Genomic DNA, 23,001 nt, shown 5'->3' with positions numbered 1-23,001 from the left:
GTAATTAATTTTTTAAATAATTTTTACAGTTTACTCATAGTATATACATGCAGGCCCCCTCACAGCACACACACCCTCCCTCAGTATTTTTACTCACCTGCTCCATATAAAGGTAGGATCAAATGAAAAAGATGGAGTCTTTCAGCTTCTTCAAAAATCTTTTGATAACCCAAAGACATTTTTTTCAAGTAAGCTGCTTGTTCTTCTGGACTTTTAATGTTACTTTTCCAAACTGGCAAATCCACAATCAAAATAGACTTTCCTGAACTATCCCTGACTAATTCAAATTCTCCATAATAATCCTGCTGTTTGGTTTTCTCTTTTGCTTGTTTTAAATTTGGAAGCATTTTCTTTACTTGGGACTCTAGTGACATGGGATCAAGAACAAATGTCTCTTTTTCCCCCATTATTTTAATGTCTTTGTTAACCACTGTTATTTGAAGATTTTCATTCAAACAACAAGTGTTGTCCTTATCCATGTATGGATAAGAAGATGATGAACTTTCATTGGACTTCCTGTCTGTTATTTCTTCCTCTTCAAATTCTTCAATCATGTCTGGATTAGTGAATACAGATTCAATATAGGTGATCATTTCTACTGACTGATCCACAAAATGTATTTCCTTCAAGTTTCTCGTATCATCTACAAAACTGCTGTATTTCACAATGCTACTTGCATAGCAATTGGCACAGATCTCTTTTGGATATCCCATTTTACCTAAAATGATAAATATGCCTATTATTCAAACAAGTTGTGTCCATGGTGTGCAATACAATGAAAGAACGAGGGCGCTTTTGATGGGCATTCGGCAGGAATCTGGGCGTTCTTGAAAAGTGAAAATTTTATCGACATGTCACATGAAATTTTAACATTTTTTTTAATTTATCGGGTTCCTGTGCAACAGGAAAGAAAAAAAAAATTCCAGAAATTGAGCCTAGTTTAGATTAAAAAATAACTTGAAAATTGGCCAGATCATACATTAGTACAAAAAGGTACATTTTTTAACAAGATTTTATAAAATCTCTGGGTCTTCTCTCCATGATTTTGAAACGATATTTGTGTGTATTTAACACCCTTCCCCGCAGTCACGCATTTTAATGCATATACCATTTCTTATTTCTTACGCAAAATCACGCATTTACCGTTTCCCCGCAATCACGCATTTTCACGCACTTTAAAAAGTTCATTTAATCTTCAATTTATTGCCAAATTCCTACTATTTTATACTTACCTGAATCTCATAAAATATGAAAAGTTATTTTCTAATTAAAATATTATTTCAGAATATTATTAACGCTAAACTTTAGAGAAATTTTTACCCCACTATAAAGTGCTTGCGGGGAAATGGTAAAGTAATATTTCTGTGATGCGAGGATTCAATGTACGTTGAATAGCAATTCTGTACGTTGTAAAGAGTTAAATTCAAAGAAACGAATTCACTTTTTTACAAAATGAAGAGAAGACCCAGAGACCACGAAAAATTAACTTTTCCCAAAAAAAATCCAAAAGTGTGAATGTGGTTCTTCTTTGTCCTTTTAAAATTAACAGTATATGTGTAGCGGTGATAGCTCAGTAAGTTGGGCTAGCTGTTCAGTGCACTCGAAGTGAAAAGTTTTTGGTTCGATCGAGCCTTGCATGGGGCGTTATTTTTTTTTTTTCATGCCAACATCTATTTATTTTGTCAGTTTCATTTTATGTACTTCAGTATTTAAATTTTGAATTAGATAAATTTTGGTTCAGTTTGGTTCTCGAGCGAAATCAATTTTAATCTTCTATTCTATAATGTACATGTATCATGCATCTATGCATTAAGTATTTTAGGTGTTTATTTTTTGTGAAACATTAATATGTTATAGTACCCCAAGGAAAAACGGACATAAATGTTACAATTTCAGACGGTCTTTCAAACTAAATGAGAAAAAAACCTATCGATGTGCTTGAAAAATCTGACCAGCTATGTTCAGCCAACTAAATCATGGACATTCAAACCATAAATGTTTCGTACAAATGATTCCTGCAGATCACTCGCCAAATGCGCCCATCTTCTTTGCCAATATTTTCTTCATTCATTCACCATGACATTTGACAATTAAATTTGATCAAATTTTCTAATCCTTAGTTTTAGTTTAGCTTAAAATCTGATCAAAAAATAAAAATGTGATTTATATTCCTCTATAACACTTTAGATGAATTTAGTAGTTCAATATTTGCTCTTGAGATCATGTCTGAAATAAATACGCATCTATGAAATGCAAAGACTATTCAAGATAAAGTTGTACTCATGTAAGTGTTTACTTGGTATTTTTTGCTGTTGGGATTTTAATATAATAATATTGATGCACATTTTGATCCCTAAGCCTGCTATCAGGGAAGAGGCTTTGAAAAATTATTGATGAATGGTTCTTCTTATCAAGAGAAGCAGGACAACAAAATAAAACTAGAACTGTCCAATAGGGACAAATACCCCCCCCTGGGTTTTTCAGAGAAGGTGCCAATTCAAAAATACTTTATGGATCTAGAGGTGTTCACAATTTACTTACAAAATTTGCTGTGAAATATAATAGTCATCATGTTTCTTAATGAATGAAACAAATGTGCAACCAAATGAAACATCAATACTCATAAATTGTAATTCCATTGTAACATTTTTTTTTTATTTTTTCATTTTATTTCTTTTTTATTACTGCATTAAAAAAATATATTGCAATTATGTGTTATGTCACTCTGCAAACTGATTGTTGAAAAAAAACCATTATACAAAATCAAATTAATCTTGATATATCAATTTGAAATGCATTTTGAAAATAAAGAGCTGGTCATCCAGTAATGAAGTGCTTTGACAGAAATAAATTACAATTAAGAGAATAAGAGAAGAGAGATCTTTAATTCTTGTGCCTTATTCCCTGGAGATAGATAACACACATGCATGATAAGAGATATTCCTTAACAACTTCCAACACCAAACTCATTAATTATCTTTAACTGGATGCATGTCCAGTCATTATTCCCAAGAGACAAATGAAATTACATTATCTTCTGTGCAATGTAAAAACTGTTTTTAACACTTGATGATGTTTCTTTTTTTAAGTTTTTATGAGTAGTTTTAAGCTGTAGTATTTTTGAACACATATTCTAGATTCTATATCTCAAACCTAATACATGAGCCCAAAATGAATAAGTCAATTAAAATAAAAAATAAAACCTGTAAAATGCAAAAAAATTGACAAAAAGAGTTGAAAACTCCAGGTGCACACCTTCATATGGTAAATAATAAGTGTACAAATTTTTAGATTAATCCTTGCAATAGTTTCTGAGAAACGGTCCAGACAAAACCACAAAATAAAAATGAAAAAACACTTGTAAAATTCAAAATAATAATCCAATCAAGATGAAAATATCAGGTGCACAACTTCATATGGTGAATAATATGTGTACAAATTTTCAGACAAATCCTTCCAATAGTTTCTAAGTAATGGTCCGGACAAAATCTCGTCTACAGACAGACAGAGAGACGGACAGACGGACATGGTGATTCCAATATACCCCCCCTAAACTTCGTTTGCGGGGGGTATAACAAAGGCCATAGCAGTCAAACACAATACAGAGCAGATAAGATTTGGTAAAAAAAAAATATCAGCCTTGGTTGACAATGGTTTTCAAGAGGTGAAAATTTTCAATGTTACACTCAACTACATGCAATATTTATATAATCTCATTTTACTTAAGGGATGTTTTGTACCGACTGTGGTTATAGCTGGTTCAGTGGTTTTGATTTGAAGTTGAAAATAAGAAAATTTTTCAAATAGACAGACATAGAAAAAATGGATTAAAGTCATCATTTCACAAGTTTAGTCATCATTTTGCAGGTTCTATGGTTGATACAACATGACCTTGTCAAAAAATCATTGAGTCAAATGCTGACTGATGTTTTTTATACGAATTGTTAGTTGATTATTTATACACTGGATTGATGACAGATTTTTTTGTTATTTTCTGATAACAAAGAGCACACGGCGGGTGTGACCAGTCAGCATGGGATGCTCACTCCTCCATGGCCCTGATCCCACCTTTGATGTTTCAGAGGTCTGTGTTTGCTCTGCTTCTATTTTGTATGTTTTATTGACCTTGATATTGAATACTGTTCATTATCTCTATATCCTTCTTGATCAGAAAATCTTCCTTGCACTGTCAGCTCAGGTGAGCTAAAAAGTACATAAAAAAGGTCATTCTACAGCATATAAATTACAGTTTTGATAAAAACATACCTGCACAAATAGCTGGTAATGCTATGGATTGCAAATTGTTTTGCTCAGCTTCAAGAAATATTTGAAGCATTTTGAACTGAAGAGAAATCTTGCATTTCTTATCTTCTTTATCTTTCCATCTTTCAGTTACAATATTTACAACAAATTTGCAAGATGGAATTTCTCCTCCTGGTATGATGCATATAAATTCTTCTGGGAGTTTTCCTTTATGCCTTTGACGAATATCCTCAACTTCCTTCTTATATGCAGGCCCAGCCATCTCTGCAATACTTTTTTGTAATCCATGTAATTCAAATTTGTTTGATATTGGGCAAACTATTGCATCTACTTCTGCTGTGAGGAGAGAACCATGGTAGACAAATACTGAAACTCCTTCATTAGTAAAAAATACAGGTAATAGTCTTTCTTCTCCTTGTTCTTCTTCTTCTGTCTTAATTTCAAAAGCAAGTAATTCTTCTAACTCTTTCTTAGCTTTATCAACAATTCTCTCATTATTGCCAATGATTTCTATTTCATTATCTTTGGTCAAGTAGCAAAATAGATCATTGCTACATTTCTGCTGAAGAATTTCTTCCAGAAATTCAAGTTTACTCTGCACAGCAATAGTTTTTCTACTCATTTGGTGAATTTTCTGCAACATACTCTCCAAGTCTGCTTTATGACCATCGTTTGCAAATTTGATAGTAACCATTGTCTTCTTGGGACTCCATGCTTCCTTAACAACACCTAGCATCGATTTAGAAAAATGCTTTAGCTTGATATAATCTTCATATGTGTATTGCATTTCGGGACCTTTCCAATCTTTTTCAGCATAAGAAGGCTGATATATATCTGATTCAACAGTTTCTGACTCTCTTTTTTGGGCATCTTTTTTACGAACACTTTGTGTGGATGGTGCCATTGATGGTGTAAAGGAAACTTGTGAAAGCTTTAAAGATGAATTTTCATATTGTTTCAGTTGTTCAGGAACAGTTTTGGCTTCTTCTGTTACTTTTCCACCATCAGATACTTGCTTCAAATGATTTGTTTTATCAGTTGATGTTTTCAGATTCGGTTTGTGTGGATTATCTTTAGCAGAAGTTTGTTGTCCCAAACTTTTCAATGGCTTTTTTAGCAATGATGATAGAAAATCAAAAGCTGCTTTGATTTCCAGTATGTTTCCACAGAGAACCATATTATCGGACTCTTTCTCATCAACGGTAACACCAGATTTCTGTCTAATGAGATCTTCTGTGATACCCCTCTCCTTTAATAGCTTCACCATTTTTGGGCTTACTGCTGCCCTTAAGTCAACCACTGCCTGATTTAACAGATAATATTTATCATTTGGTTTTATATATTAGATGCAATATCATATCTGTGTATATACATGAATATCAAACAAACAAGGAAACACGGTTGGAAAAGGGAAATAACTGTGTATTTACTTGAACAAATTGCTTAATATTACCTACAACTAGGGATGTCAATGAATAGTCAATTATTCTACTATCAGTCAAATAGACCAGTGATTAAATAATGAAACAACATTTGAATATTTAATAAAATCAAAAAAAAAAAACATCATCTATACCATTTCCATAAATCAACAAGAGGCCCATGGGCCTTATAGGTCACCTGAACATCATGCAACAACTTTCCAGTGATTGAATTTGGTTCATATTTTAAGCTAGATGCTATGGCATTCACAATTTTGAAAGAGGCATCATTGATCATCATAACTATACACTTAGCAGTTGCTTAGTTTGGTTACTTAATACCCATAGACAAGGCAGAGGAACAAAAAATACATTTCAACTAATTAGTAATACTAGTATTCAGCAATAATCAGTAGTGCCCCTACTACACATGAACCCCTGACCCTTAGGCCTAGATCTACACATTGCACAATTTTTGAAAAGGCATCCTTGTTTTTCAAAAATATTTGATTAATACCAAGGAGCAAAATTCAAACAATTCATTCAGTGTCAGTCTATAAGTACAGCCCCCCCCCCCCCCCCCCCCCACCCCCTCTATGGTACCCCTGACCCTGGGTCCTTGAAATTCACAATTCTGGAAGCTAACGGTCCTTGTTCGTAACTATATAGGTAAGTCAACTGCTTAAAACCCAGGAGCAGAGAAGAAAATTTTCAAAGATTTTATGTATTTCACTATAATCAATAGAGCCCCCCCCCCTAACACCAGAACCCTGACCCTAGGGCCCTAAAATTCACAATTGTGGAAGAGGCACTCTTGCTCATTATAACTATATAGTTAGTTTATTTAATACCTAGGAGCAGAGAAGAAGATTTTCAAAGAATTCATGAATTTCACTACATAATCAATAGAGCCCCCCCCCCCCCAAACACAGGAACCCCTGACCCTGAGGTCCTAAAATTCACAATTTCCGGAGAGGCACTCATGCTCATTATAACTATGCATTTAGTTAGTTTATTTATTACCTAGAAGCAAAGAAGAAGATTTTCAAAGAATTCATGTATTTTCACTATATAATCAATAGCCCCCCCCCCCCCCCCCCCCCCCCCCCTCTCCTCTCTCTCTCTCTCCCCGAACACAAGAACCTCTGACCCTGGGGCTGTAAAATTCACAATTTTGGTAGAGGCACTCTTGCTCATTATAACTATGCACTTAGTTAGTTTATTTAATACCTAGGAGCAAAGAAGAAGATTTTCAAAGAATTCATGTATTTTCACTATATACGAGGGTTGTCCCGTAAAATCGTGGACAAGTTGTCTTGCATGAATAAAAATTATCACTGCGTTCTGAAATTTTCACTACTTCATAGCACATATTTTCTGAATAAATATAGCAAATTTCAAATAGATATATGCATAAATAAACGAATTATGAGATTTTATATTATGTATTGTATCGCTTTACGGCGCACGGATGATAACGTCAAAGTGCCTAAAACAGCGTCAGGTACCTCAAATTTCATCTTTGCACTAAAAATAAAGTTGGATAATTCCCACTTAAATTTCGAAATTTCATTGAAGCACATACGTAAGTCTCCATAAACAATTGAGGAACCAATCTGGCACAAATGTACGATCTTCTGATGATTTATTAGTAAGATACGGACAATATTCCAACATCATTCAACTAATAGACAATCTTATATTGACGCGGTCAACATTGACAGCGTCTTTAGCTATTACAATTGTAGTTTGTCTGTATGTCTTGTACTACGTACATGTACCTCGGAACTCGATCAAGAAAGACTTTACTCAGAAATCTTCCATTTCATTTATATACTAAAGATTTGGCAATTTTGGGAGATTTTTTTTCTTCTGTATTCATTTAAAGTTTTACACGGCGTTATTACTTTATCTAAATCATAGAGAACTGATCTCCGGTGCGCCGTAACGTCACCAAACGTCACCATTTTTCGTGCGTTGTGTTTGCCACTTTCCCGTTTCAAATGCTCAGGAAACTGTCAAAAATTGACCAAATGCATTGAAAATTTTAAGAAGACAACAAAATAAATTGTGGAATTGAATAAGGATAATTTTGACCCTAATCTTATCTATCTAAATCTTTTGTTTCAAATCAATACCCATGTATTCTCTTCTAAAACCTTCGTTTTTTGACCGTGCGCCGTAGGGCCTTACCCTGTGCACATTCAAGCATTATAAAATCTATATTTTTGTGTATATTTTTTCCAAAACATTATAATTATCTTAAATATGATAAATAAACATTCACTGAAAATTTCAGCTTATTACGTCCATTATTTTTCGAGAAAAACGCTTTGTCCACGATTTTACGGGACAACCCTCGTAAACAATAGAGCCCCCCCCCCCAACACCAGAACCCCTGACCTTGAGGTCCTAAAAATCACAATTTTGGTAAAGGAACTCTTACTCATCATAACTATGCACTTACTTAATCTATTGAATAACAGGGAGCAGAGAAGAAGATTTTCAAAGAATTCATGTATTTTTACTCTATAACCAATACAGCCCCCCCTAACACAAGAACCCCTGACCCTGGGGCTTTAAAATTCCCAATTTTCGTAAGGGCACTCTTGCTCATTATAAATATGCACTTCGATAGTTTAATTAATACCCAGGAGTAGAGAAGAAGACTTTCAAAGAATTCATGTATTTTCACTATATAATCAATAGAGCCCCCCAAACACCAGAACCCCTGACCCTGGGGCCATAAAATTCACAATTTTGGTAGAGGCACTCTTGCTCATCATAACTATGTAAGTAGTTTGTTTATTTAATGACCAGGAGCAGAGAAGAAGATTTTCAAAGAAATAATGCATTTTCACTATATACTTATTTAGCCCCGCCCTAGCACTAGAACCTCTGTCCCCAGGGCCATGAATTTCACAATTTTGGTAGAGGACTCAATGCTGATTACAATCATGCAAACAGTTTGACTGCTTGATGTCCAGGAGTAAAGAAGATTTTTAAAGATTGCATTAATTTTAGTGGTTTTGGCCCCACCCCTCAGGCCCCAGGGGTGCAGGGATCATGAAATTCACAATTTTTGTTCCCCTTCACCCATAGATGCTTTGTGCCAAATTTGGTTGAAATTGGTTGAGTAGTTGCAGAGAAGAAGCTTAAAATGTTCAAATGTTAACGCACAACGCACGACGCACAACGCACGACGACGGACGAAAACAGATAGCAATAGGTCACCTGAGTTTACTCAGGTGACCTAAAAACTCTTTTATTAAATACATGTAAAAAGTAACATCAATGAACCTTAAGTTGGGATTAGATGTAGAAATGAAAATGCTATAGACTTTCACCAGCAATTGATTCTCCAAAATGTATGAATTTTGATGTTACTTTTTACATGTATTTAATAAAAGAGTTTTTGATTTATGGAAATGGAATCGAAGATGTTTTTTTTTTTTAAAAATTCTCTGAATAGTCAACTATCATTCAAATAATGCAATCCAATGTTTAACTAAGGAAAATAAATATTTTGGTATCCCTACATACAACATAACAAATTAAACTATGATGAGTTATTCCTTACATTTTTTTAACTGTATTATATACTCAACAAAAAAAGAAACGCATACTGTTTTACTCGTCAAAGAATTTTTTTAAATTGTACATGAAACAACTATTTCATATATCATTGGATACCTGTGACCTATTTAAAGGACAACATGGGGTTTTAAAACCCAAGAGTTGAATTATCTCCCTTGATTAAACATGTTTATGAAAATAGTGTTTTTCATTTCTTCTAAATCAGTTGTCTATTTTCATTGATATTTTGGATTTAGAGAAACTTTTAACACTTCTATTAAACCCATATTTAAGATTTGATTGCAGTGTTGATACTGCAATGCCACGACCAAACAAAGATGAATACAACCAAGTTAACGATGATACTAAATGGAGCTACGCAATAGGAAGTTGCAACTGTATTTGAAATAAATCAATGGGCTTTGCAACCTTAAAACTAACGTCTGAAGACCATTATCTGGCCATCAGCAGGTAACTACAACCAGGCATGACCGTCAGACACCCCCCCCCCTTCATCACCTCATGCGATTCAGAACTTGCTGTAAAACTGCTGCTACAATTGCTGGATGAAAAAAATCTGCACAAAAATGCATAAATTGTTTGCAAGAGACTGAAATGAGATGGTATTCCTCCACGATATCCGTACATTGGAAACCCACTAGCATTGAGACTTTGCACAGTACATATTGATATGCCCCTTGAATTTGGGGGCAATGAAAATGACATCAACTTGACTTTTCAATTTGCAATATTGATTTTTATCACAACACACTCTAAAATGCTTAAATTATATAATGTTTAAACTGAAAACTTAGAATTTCATATTTTTCTGATTATGCGTTTCTTTTCTTGTTCAGTATATATGCATGTATACCAAAGATTTATTATATTTCTTTTAGTTAGAATTGAAAACACAAGTGGAACTCACCTGTTCAGGAAACTTCCCCAAAACATATTTTCTCTTCAATCTCTCCATCTTATAAACTCTGTTAATACCTGAAAAATAGAATATAAAAAATGGTTTCATGTATCTCCATTTACTGGAAAGCCTTTATTAGATTTCTTCTATAAAGGTTTTAACTATTTTTCAAGGTCAGATTTAAACAAGGGGGCCATAGGCCACATTACTCAACTGAGAAGTGTGGCTAAGATTTAAAAAAAAAAAAGCAAAAATCAGTTAAAGCAATATGAGCTGTATCTTCGAAAATTTTAATTTGCTGGTAAAATGTGCTATAATGATTTATTTGTAAGTAATTTAAACCCTTATGACCAATAAGCCCAAAATAAAGTTTAAAAATGTTTCAGAAGAAATATTTCTGTACAGGACGACAACAATTCAATTTTGTTTCAATCAAAGCTAATAAAAAAATTTCCATTGCAAATATGAACAACAGAAGTTTATAAATGATTTATTTTTCTGTCATTTAGTTAGTTAATCACAAATTTGCAATAAAAATTTTCGATGTCAAACATGCAGCTCATATTGCTTTAAAAACTGTAAATGCATTTTTAATTATTAGGTCTCATTCTGTACTATATTTGGTGAAAATTGAATGTGGAACAAGTTAGTGCAGATTTGAATTAGCCCTTTTTAAATGTGCTTTATATAAACATGTAAAGAAGACATTTAGCAATGTATTTGATTTGGTGGAAAATGCTTTCTTCAAAAGGTACTTAACAGAATGCACTACCAAATGTAATACAGTGAAATATCAGTATCTCGAAGTTGAGGGGACCTGGACACGACTTCGAGATATCCGGGGGTTTGAGATATCCGAAGTTATCTTCCAAAGTGGAATCAATAATTTCCCGTTTTTTTCTTTAAATGCATCTTCTTGCATAAAAATATCCTGTATTACCAAACATGTAGTCTTTACGGTAAAGATTCAAGCAATAAATATTAAGAAAAGCAATGTTAGTGTTTTCTTTATCGTGTATAATTGTAAAACAATTTAATATACATGCCTTATTGCATATACAGCGATTTTACATTTTCCAGGGCATGCTTACGTGTTCAAACAGGATGTATCATTAGCGTTATACTTATATTTGAAGAACCTTCTCCGTAAGAAAACAAATAGACGAATTTTTTAAAACTTTATTTGATGAAATTAAGTGCAAAATGTTATTTAGAGCACTAAAAGAAAATCAGTATTTAAACTGTAAACTTGAATACTATTAATAGCTTACATGTATTACATTACGAAGTAATACTAAGGAACATATAGCATACGAAACTAACAATGCAAATATCGGTCAAGGTTATCTCTTCATACGCAGATTAACATGGATGTAATCAATCACTGCACTGTGTTTTATCACTGCAACTTAACTGTCTAAGTTTATATTGAAAAATCTTACGTGTTTTATGAATTTACGATTTTAATTATACAGATTAAATGCAATATCGGTAATTATATTACTGACAGTATTTAATTTCTGAAGTGCTTCAAGAGGTTTTATCGGTCGTAAACTACACCAACACCCAAGCTTTCATACCAATTACCCTGTCACAGATACCCAACATGAACTTGGGATTAATTAAGATTCCCTCGATTTGGAGGTGTTAATTTATAGCCACTGGCGAAAAAGTGTGAAGTCACGACACCAGGTGTGTTCAGTAGACCAAAAAATTCACTGCACTTTGAGATAAGCCAGGTTAAAGTATGGCTTGGGACTTTGAATATACTTCGAGATTACCGTGTTCGAGATATCAGGTGTTTTATAAATCATATATATAGGGAATACGGCCGGGACCGGCGGTTGACTTCGACATAAGCGGGGTATTCGAGATATCCCATGTTCGAGATACTGATATTTACCTGTACATGATTTACAGTATGGTTCAAACCTTAGCAAACTTGAATCTACACTACCAGAGGATGCTTTCATATAACTATGAACAATTATGTCTTAACTGTCCTTGGGAAGAAGTTTTTTTAAAGATCTTTTCTATATAATCCTATATAAAACTTTGATTGTTTAATGAGCCCTAAAAGTCATGATTTGAAGAAGTTAAAATCTTCACTATCTGCAGATGATTCCACATGAGTTCCATCTTTCCGGCCCTATGGTTCTTGAAAAGAAAATATTTAAAAGACGCCATAATTTTTTCACTCATTTGTAATTATCTTCCCCTGGAAGACAACATCATCCTTTATTTGACAGACAGTCAGACACACAAGGGCAAAACAGTAACACCTCTCTCTTTCTGATTTGGAGAAATAACTAGGACTGAGAATCATTTCAAGCAATCAAGAACTTCAAAAAATCAAGGTTAGAGCTACTGAGAGTACCAATATATGTAGAATTCTTACATTTACAAAGAGAGACTTCTTATTGTATATAATACTTGCCTTCTTCAGAAGAAAATTGCAATAGTGCCTGGTCGTCGCTATCAAATGGACAAACAATATTTTCTGCTAGATCCCTGAAGTCTTTTCTAACTTCTGCTTCCAGTGGTCCATGTTTGTTTGGTTCTTTCATTTTCAGCAATATACTCAATCTTTCCTCCAACATAGAATCACTTCTTTTCCTGAAATTTTGAATAATGTAATTCTATAAGTATACTTCCTCCATCGAGCAAAAACCTGTTTCACCATCATAATACCAGTAGCATTAAACCTTAACTGAAATATACATTGTATTTTATTACTTGCAAGAGCAAGAATTATAATGCATGTACAAAATCACATACACAAGACAAGAGGCTCATGAGCCATGATGCTCCTCACCTAAGTAACTTTGGGCCTGCTGTTCTTCACTACATTTTCCTCCTTATTGTGGTCCCCTCTACCCCACTGGCATCATAATAATGTATTGTGGACCCTCAGATTTAGGTTTTCTGGACCAGTGATTCTTAAGAACAAGTTCATAAAGGTTTTTCTATATTTTTAAGGCAAAAGTGGCACTGTCCTTCCCAAGATGTCATGATTTAAACAATTTAACTAATGTGTAAACTAGCCTATGATGCATCCATATAAGTTACAGTTTTTCTAGCCCAAAAGCTCTTGAAATGAAGATTTTACAGATTTTTCAATGAAAAACTTTGTTTCCCTATTGTGGCCCTGCCCTAGACCTAGTGGCCATGATTTAAACAATTTAGAATCAACACTACACCAAAAGATGCTTCACATTTTAGCTTTGCTCTCCTTTAAGAAAATGTTTATTGACCCTATCTGATTTTTTTTTTTTGCATTATCCCCCTTTGTAAAGGGAGCTTGGTCCTTTAACCACTGCAAGTACCTTTTACTTAAAGATGCTTTGCATAACATTTGGTTTAAATTGGCTTGGTATTTCTTGAGAAGTTATAAAGGTGAAAATTTTACAAACTGACAGCTAGATGGACCATGGATTACAGGTGCATAATCAGAAAGCTCACTTGTCAATGAGCTTTCACCTCAGGTGAGCTACAAAAACTCTTTTTAATTGTTTTGGTATTCTGAAATAAGAGTTCTCAAGAATTGTGAAAAATCAAAATCACTGAAAAAAGGAACCTCCTTTAGCTGCAAAATATCTTATTAACTGCCCCCAACCAAGAAGAGATTAAGCAGAACAAAAAAAAATAAGCAACTCTTTTTTACAGGATCAACTCATCTTATATTGAAAACATTAATTTTTTCAATGAACTGATGGAAATTAATTAAAATCTTTGGAAAAAGGACATTCTCACCTTGACTCCAGTTCCATATTTTTGGAAACATTTTTAACAGCACCTAGCAAAAACATATGAAAGGTTTAAAGTCAATTATGATATCTGACTCATAAAGGAAATGATAAGAAAAGTTAGTGAAAAATTAAGTTTGAATGTCAAATTAAAGAGTAGCATTTAAAATTGAGTTCTTTATATAATTTTTTTGGTGTAAAAACCAGATATTTTCTGATCCTGACTACTCATAGTTCAATGGTAATGAAAAAAGTTGTATACAGGGAAATTTCCGCCCTTGTTTTATTTCACCCCTTTCATCCTCTTCTTGATAGGGAGAATTTAAAACGGGGCTAACTCAAATTACGCAGCATAATTTTTTAAACAGAACTTCTATGACTGGGGGAATTTAAAACAGGGCTAATTTGTCCGCAAGCACAAAAGGGGGAAAATACATGTGTAACATGGGGCAAAAATAACCCTGTATACAGTATTAATTATGTTCCCCAAACGAAGTTTGAGAACATAATTTTTACTTTTTCTGAATTTTTTCTTTGTTCTCTGGTACTTTTTTGTCCGCGAGTGTTCTCGTAAACTACTCATCCGATCTAGGTGAAACCTTTTTAGGGTCACTAGGTATGTTATGTAGATGTGCGGAACGAAGGTCATTTTGCGCACACGTGCGTGCAGGTGCGCGCACGTGTAACACGTGAAATGACCAATATAATAGATTTAGCCATAACTTTTTTAAATATTGGATGAAATGCTTTGAAACTCATAATATAAGGATATAATAGTAGTATAGACATGATAACTTGGTCAAAATAGCAAGATCTCACGCGCATGCAGGTGCCCTTCGCTGTGATTGGCTGAAACTAAAAATCTAAATATCTACTTTGTTTTCTGACAAAATCCTTTGAAATTTTTAACATAGTCTTACATTATGAAGATCTACAGCAGTATATATAAGAATAATCATGAACGCATGCACATGCACGTGTGCTGCAATCTGATTGGCTAAAACTTTAAATGCCTACAACTTTCTTGGTTCTCAATAATACACGGTGAAATTTCAAATATTAGTACCTGCTCCAAACTTTTAACTTGTCAGATCAAAACATTAGGTCAAATCCAGCACAAAAGGCAAGTCTGGTTATGGTTTGGTTCAAGTATGGTTTGAAGTTGCACTGGAATGAACTTACTCCAAAAATTGGTCCCTCATCCAGAAAATGTCAGTCCGATCAAGCATCAGAGGCAAGTCTGTTAGTGTGCATCCTTAGATGTATCATCCATGGAAATTTGGTCACTATAAGGCTTATCTATGGTAATTTGTAAGGGAGACCTAGCTGCTCAAATACTCTAAGAAATATATGTATACCTTCTATTGGTGTTACACCAAGTCTGTCTGTTTTAGATATTTCTGTATCTGGTGGTTCAGTCTGCAAGAAATAAATTAACCCTTGTTAATATTACATGAAATGGTTGACCATGTGGCTCAGTGGTTAAAGCGTCTGCTCTCAAGTTGCAAGGTAAGGAGTTGATCCTTAAACTGAGGTACCATGTTGCAGTAGGTGCCACAAAAAGACCTCTCACTTTTCAGTGGCTGCAATTGCCGACTATAGTGCAATGTGGCAACGCACTTGAAAAAATTACGCACTTTGAAAAAATTTTTCAAAGTGCGTTAAATTTTGGGACCAGGTTAACGCACTTTGAAAAAATATTTTTTTTTTCAAAGTGCGTTAATATCGACCATATTAACGCACTTTGAAAAAAAAATTCTGCATGGCTTAGTCAATATTCCTACAAATCTTAGGTATGATAAATTATCATTTAAACCTGATTTGATACTTTTTGTCCCCCGCTTGAAAAGTGGGAGATATTAATTTGGGTCTATCTGTCAGTCCGTCCGTCTAGCTGTCCGTCCATCCATCTTTCTGTAACGCTTTCGTTTCCACTCGATATCTCGCCAACCCTTTGAACATTTGCATTGAAATTTAACTTAACAGAATCCCTGTGGCCTTAGGAAGACCCCTTTTGAATTTCGGGTCAAAAGGTCAACATTCAATGTCGTACAGAACTACGAACGATAGTATTGTTCTTCCGCCTATCTCAATTCTCAAAAGTTATCATATTGGAATGATTCTAAAAAGATTTATAGATATTTATATGAATTTTCATAAAACCTTACTTATTTGGGATACCAAAGAGAAATAACTCTATAATTTTGGCAAAACTTGTGTTTTTAAATACCTGGAGTTTAACAGAGAGATTATCAGATATGGTATCAAATTAACATCAAAAAGCAGACAGGTACTGTAGATTCCTTAATATAAGCGAGGTATTAATTTCTGCGTAATTTGGCGAGAAGTATCACTCGCAAAAAAATATTACTCGCTTTTATTTTTCAGGTGCTATGTAAAATCTGTTCATTAACTCACGAATTATAATTCTAGCGATTGACGTTTGAGAGCCAGTTCGCGATAAAAAAAAAAACACTCGCCAAAAATAAGGAATTTACAGCTAGTAATTAATATTCTAATTTTCCTGAAAATGAAAATAAATAGATTTTGAGATTTAAAAGAACAAAATTTTGATTTACTACAGACTTCCTTGTACAGTGCTTATACTGTGTTTAGAATGCTCTTTTTTTCAAATATCATTGACACTTAAGGTAACGAGTTATAGAAATAGATATATCTGGTTGGGAATGATAAAGAGTTGAGCTGATAGACCTTAATTCATCCAGTCTTTTCTTCGTTTTCCGTTTCTTGGTTTTCTTCAATCCATCAGTTTGTTTGAAAGATACACATCCAAAGTAAGGGCACCGCAAAGCGGAGCATTCCTTCCCAAAAAAGCATGTTCAATAAATATTTTGACAACGATCCCGATACAAATTACGTCAATTCCACACAGAAAAAACTAACATACACATATAATAACACTTATAATTGCATCACTATATCCCATCACACGTTGCGAGGGGATAATACTGTTGTCTTTTTCTAAAATATAAGTCTAATTCCTTTTGTTTCATGATAATTTTTTCAAAGTGCGTTAAATGTTTACATGGTGTAAAATTATGATGTACAGTTTTAACGCACTTTGAAAAATTTATTCAAAGTGCGTTGATTTGGTCCCAAATTCAACGCACTTTGAAAAAAATTTTCAAAGTGCGTTAACCTGGTCCCAAAACTTAACGCACTTTGAAATTTTTTTCAAAGTGCGTAATTTTTCAAAGTGCGTTGTAACAGTGCAACATTTGCAGCACTCAAATAGCAAGTGGTGGCATCTTCATATGATTGAAAAATTTACGAAAGAGATGTTTAACAATTTACATAAAATCAAATCAATCATATTCCATTAAACGTGAAATTTTCATATTCATTCCATTACAAATCAAATGTCAATATCTGCAGATTTAATCAATGAATCACAAGTTTATAGGGAAAAAAATTATACTGCAAAGTGATTTCAATATCCTGCGACTTTTTAAAATGAGTATTGTAAAAAAAAATCAACAGATAAAACAAATTATGCCTACATCAAAGCAAACTCATCCATCCCCCTGCACTTCACTTGATTATGTTTTTTAATTATAGGAATCCCAATTTCTTTCAGATTAGAATAAATTTGAGGGTAATTACATGTAATTGCAAAATGCAATAAAGGTTTTGTAAGAGTCTCATTAAATCTTATTCATTGTTATAGGAGGAACTGCATATAAGAGATAGGGAACCTTTGATATTGCAGAGAGAATGATAGTGTCCAGGTTTTGAATTTGAAAAGCCCAAATATCTCTATCACCAAAAATAAAATGAATATAAATATAAATATCTACCATGATTTATGCAATTCATGGACATTTTTATAATATTTAAGGGGAAAAAATATAGTTACTAGTTTAGGGCCCTGCAGGTTTTGGACCTCTTGGTAGATCTCTTCAAGAACTTTTGGATCATCTGTTGTAACTACCAGTTCTTGATACACCTCTTTCTGGTGATCTAAAAGAGAAGTAAATATGATTCTCATTATGAAATCAAAGACACACAAATTTAATCTTACATGTACAGAGAAACATATAACTCTTCCATTGATTTTTATGACATATAATTTTGTTTTACTTATAAAATTCATTTTATTTTTCACTATTTTAGCAGGTAGCATATATGTCAAAAACATTCACTGGATAAATTGGTTGATTCAAAATGCTTATTTTACAATTATTCTTAAAACCAGATCACCTTCACACAAAATGTCACTTGTTAAATGAGGAAGAAATATGCCCTACATGCCCCTTCCAAAATTAGTTTGTTAATTGTAACAAGAAATGTACCTAGTTTTTTGGACTGTTAATTATTCTGTAGCATGGTGTAATGGTTCTGCAATATATTAGCACTTGGGGGGGGGGGTCTGATTGAAAAAAATGGAAAGTGTTTCATTTTTGCAGCTCCATGGTATGTGGTTCATTTATCATTTAAGCATTTTTAAAATAACTCTGTTCTAGCAATTTTATATAAGTGATGTCCTAGGCATGCTTGAAATATGACCATTAGGCAAATAGAATTGAGATTTTTTTATCTAGTTTAATAGCAATTAATTAATCCTTTACAGACTGAAATTCATGACAGGGAAAAACAGTACAAGAAATGAGGAAAAGTGACATCAAGATCATAGGAAATGTCAAAGTCAGAAATAACAAACACATATAATAGCTCACGCTGCAAAAATTGCATGAAAATCTTTCAAGGATGGATAGCAAAAACTATACCACTGTATATACCTTTCTGTGCGTGGACATTTTCAGACTATGAAAATAAGTCATTTTACCTTCTAAACTTTATAAAGTAAACATATTTTAAAAGAAGCATAATAAGTGCTCATTTTACCCACTAGTTTATATTCTACTACTGTAACAATTATTGCAAAGATTAAAGAAATGCCAAAACATTCTCAAATAAATCATTAACATCATCAAAACTTTTTCGGATCAGACACACATACATGTATTAGACCTTATCAGATGAAATGAATATTTGACTTTAGAAGGAATTATTTAGACCATATTGATGTGTCGTCTTTCACAATCTTAGCAATGTGTATTGCATAAAGTAGTCAATGAATGTCAGTTATTATAACTAAATAATAAGTTGTTCCGCAGACCTCCCTAAAACATTTTAACTAATATTTCTCATAAAGTAATGGAATAGAAAATTAATTTTGTTTTTGTACATGATAATATTCATGTGTGAAAGAAAGAAAATTTGTGAATATAAACAGTTAGACAAACAAAAAACAATCTGAATCTATTGTTTAGAAATTACCTTTCTTCCATATTGAGAGTCTCTTCTGAAAATCCTAAAAAAGAATATAATCTGTACTCATAGTAAATAATTTTAGGTTACTGAAAATGTCTTTCAGAATTTCTTTTATTTTCTTATTAATGTGTTATAAGTCTAACTCATCTCTTTTTATATAACATGTACAATTAAAAAACATGAAAACTCAATTTTACTTCACATTTACTCAATATTGCAAATATTAACCAATTTATTGCATAATTTCCCATTATTAAGTTTTTCCATGTTAAAAATAATCAATAGCTGCAATTTATCAAACATGGCAAATAATCACTGCAGTTTGCCTAGCTGTAAATCTGTAGCGTTATGGTTTAGATAATTTGTCTTTGACCATAACGCTACAGATCCCGTAGTGCAAAAAAGGTGCAATTTACAGCGCAATATTTTTTGCGCTCTTTTGGGGAGAATTTCTCCACTTTTTAGCATCGGTCAATCAAATACTTCTCAGCTTCTAATACTAGACATATTATTTAACTGATCTGTATATTTTAATATCCATCTCCCAACCCTTTTTAGTCGTCTATACAAATGATAAACTCACTTGATTAAAATTATTGTTAAATAACTGAAAATTCACTTCAAGCAAGTTTTTTTTACAAAATCCATGAAAACTGATGGCAACAAAAATTGATGAAACCACAGTGTATAATATTAAATTCTATTGGGGTGCCACCTTACCCCTGGGGTTCATGGATTCATAATTTGAACAAAGTTGAATCTACACTTAATATGCTTTCATATAAATATGACTATCAAGACTGCAGTTGTTAGCTGTCCTTAAAAAGAATATCTTACAATTTGTTCCTACGAATTCTTAAGTTAAATTTTAAATGTAAATGTCAATTTTTATAGGACCTTCTCTAAGACTTCCAAAAACCTAGAATCATATAAAGATGAATTAAATGAAAATTGTTGCAAGAAAAAATTTCATTTTCAAGCTTCATTTGGATGCATTTCAAATTAAATAATAATTTTTGGAGTTATACTTCCTGGCTGAAGATTGGATATCCTTAAATGCCCTTTGCGGCCCCATTCTTCCCAGTGTTTAAAAATTGATAAGGACCCTTACCTCCTATTCACATTATTCTGACGGATCTTCAGACCAAAGTGATCTTTTAGCATCACTTTTCAATGCAGCTGACACACATATGACCAATCAGAATAAAACACATAGGCCATAATTCTCACATGAGTAACTCTAGCTTAAGGGCAGTTGCTCTTCACCATATTTTCAGTGAAGGAAGAAAAAGAAAAACAGAAATCTACACTTCCTCACGAAGCTTTCATATTAATTAAATTTTAAACTTCTATATTATCAAGTTTTTACCTTTTCTTTCCAAATTGTTCTGGAGAAGAATTTAGTTTTTCCTGTAAAACTAATTTGATTCCCTATTGTTTCCCTAGGAATTTTTTGCACCAACTGCATTTGAAATTGGCCCAGTTGGTCTTGATAAGAAGTTGAAAATGTTAAAAAATGCGCAGACAAGCTAAAAACATGTCTCTTACAGTCCATTGGCTGGTGAGCATTCCAAATACATAAATTAATATATAAATGCTAATCATAATTCTTCTTTATGATGCTCTACAGTTGATTCAAGATTCAGAAAACTGTAAAAAAGAATTTTACCCTTATGGAATCAATGTCCCCTTGGGGGATCACACAGCATACTCGACTTAGAGATCCTGCTTTGAATTCCTTTTGATATTTTTCAACTTCTTCAAAAATAATATTTGCAATAGCTTCCCGGCTGTAACCAAGATTTCCAGTGCCTAACGCTGGGAAGGCTATGGATTCCATCTTCAATTTGTCTGAAGTCTTCAAGCAATTCCTTACAAATATTCTCACACCCTGTCAATGAAAGATAATTATGTACAATTTGCATTTCAAAATTTTTTCACAAAAATAGATTAATTTTCATTAAGTCAGGTTTAAATTGATGCTTTTAAAAGCAGGACCAATTCTAAAATTATCTAATTCCAAAATGAAAGATTCTGAGGGTAAATCTAATTAAAGGAAGAAGTTTATATCAAACATGAAATAAAAAGTCTTTGACAAGACTGTAACTCTACTGGTTTTTAATCATAACAAAGGTAAAAAGTGAACCTATATGACAGCAATAAAAAATAATGATTGTTGATTAAGTCTCCTTTTGTACCAAGATTGATTGTAATCTGACTAAAGATGTTGGAGTTGAATCCTCTTGAAAGAATTTCATAGAAATTCATTTTTTAATAACCATGGCAAAACCAATCATCAAAATAAAAAATGACGAATGGAATCATCTACCCACTAAAAGTTTACTTTTTTTCAAAATATATTGAAATCAGACCAAAACTTTTGGATGAGTATAAAAAATAATTTCACAGAAATTCTTATATTTTAGAAATCATGGCAACATTGTTCTTCAGTATCAGCTAAAACTGTCCAATAGGGACAAATACCCCCACTGGGTTTTTCAGAGAAGGTGCCAATTCACTTGAATTTTGAAATATTTACAGGTGTATATGGATAATTTCAAAAACTCTCCAGTTTACCAGCAACAAAATTTAATTCAGAAGTACCCCCTAAACCTTGTTTGTGAGGGGTATAAAAAATAATGCAATAAAATTTGTATCTTAATAATGTAGTCCACATGTACTTTTGTGCCACATTTTACTAGTGGTTCTTGAGAAGAATCTTTTTAATGATAGCACCAAAATCTTAACAGATTCTTTATTATCTCCCATGAAAGAAGGTAAAGTCCTTCTTTTAAACAAACTTGAATCCCTTTTACCAAAAGATGCTTCATGAGAGGTTCTGTTGAAATTGGCCATGTGGTTCTGGAGAAGGTTGAAAATGTGAAAAAAAAATTACACAGATGGACTAACAGATGAACGATGGACTAATTGTGATCAGAAAAACTCACTTGAATCTTTTGCTCTGGTGTGCTAAAAAGCTAAGACAGAGGAAAGAAGTCTCCTTAACTTTCTTTATCAGGCTAGCTTTACTTATTTTTTACTGTCTACTTCTATAATTAAAAAAGATAGACAGTAAAAGATATCTTTGAACAATTTAAAATAAATGTCTTTACCTCAAGTGGTTTTCCAGGAGCAGCAGGGTTATATTTATCCAAACATCCATGAAACACAACCTCGCATTTTAAATTATATCCTTTCGTAATTGCTACTTTTCCTACTTTGATGCCACCTTTGTAATATTTCTTGCATTCAGCTTGAATTTCTGGACCAGCCATTTCCAATATCTTCTTGGAGACATACCCTGCATTCAGGTATAGATCAGGTGATGTACTATTAACCAGAACATCAAAACCCTTGAAAGGAAAAGAGTATTACTTGATTTAATTTCACATGAAAGAGTTGAGCCCTCTGATGTCTTGAATTGGCCAAAATAAATCTAAAAGAGGAAAGTATAAACATATACACAAAGTTTTTGTAAATAATATGTACAATGTATGTTATTACCTAGCCTACTATATAAAATGTAATTAGGCATTTTGCATTGTTTTACTATTTACCTGCTATACAATTAATAAAATTGGAATAAAACACACAAACAATCAATTTATTAAGTATTAATTAAAATTATTGAATATCAATTTAATCTGTACATTCTGTGGTCAGCTAATTTAAATAGACTGGTATGTGGATAAACAGTTGTTAAAACTCTTTATTGATTGTTTGTGTGTTTTTAGTCAATTTAGTTAACTTTATAGTAGAGTAGGTAATATAACACTTATTT

The 23,001-nt window shown here is 32.8% G+C and overlaps 1 protein-coding gene across 2 annotated transcripts in view; it reads right to left on the bottom strand.

Annotated features, from left to right (window-relative positions):
* Positions 1–23,001, bottom strand: part of LOC134264598 (uncharacterized) — a 53,337-nt gene that overhangs the window by 7,212 nt on the left and 23,124 nt on the right. For both annotated transcript variants that reach the window (XM_062746880.1, XM_062746881.1), the window contains exons 7-16: positions 22,334–22,573; positions 20,890–21,111; positions 19,227–19,260; positions 17,803–17,906; positions 15,284–15,344; positions 13,933–13,975; positions 12,617–12,795; positions 10,189–10,256; positions 4,267–5,566; positions 98–718 (exon numbers count right to left, since the gene is read on the bottom strand). In XM_062746880.1, the coding sequence (XP_062602864.1) occupies positions 98–718; positions 4,267–5,566; positions 10,189–10,256; positions 12,617–12,795; positions 13,933–13,975; positions 15,284–15,344; positions 17,803–17,906; positions 19,227–19,260; positions 20,890–21,111; positions 22,334–22,573 (2,872 nt within the window). The remainder of the gene's footprint in view (positions 1–97; positions 719–4,266; positions 5,567–10,188; positions 10,257–12,616; positions 12,796–13,932; positions 13,976–15,283; positions 15,345–17,802; positions 17,907–19,226; positions 19,261–20,889; positions 21,112–22,333; positions 22,574–23,001) is intronic.

This window comes from Saccostrea cucullata, unplaced genomic scaffold, assembly GCF_032062105.1.
Source record: "Saccostrea cucullata isolate Sc308-1 unplaced genomic scaffold, CSIRO_AGI_Scuc_v1 ctg629, whole genome shotgun sequence".
NCBI lineage: Eukaryota > Metazoa > Mollusca > Bivalvia > Ostreida > Ostreidae > Saccostrea > Saccostrea cuccullata.
This window is presented reverse-complemented; position numbering and strand designations above follow the sequence as displayed.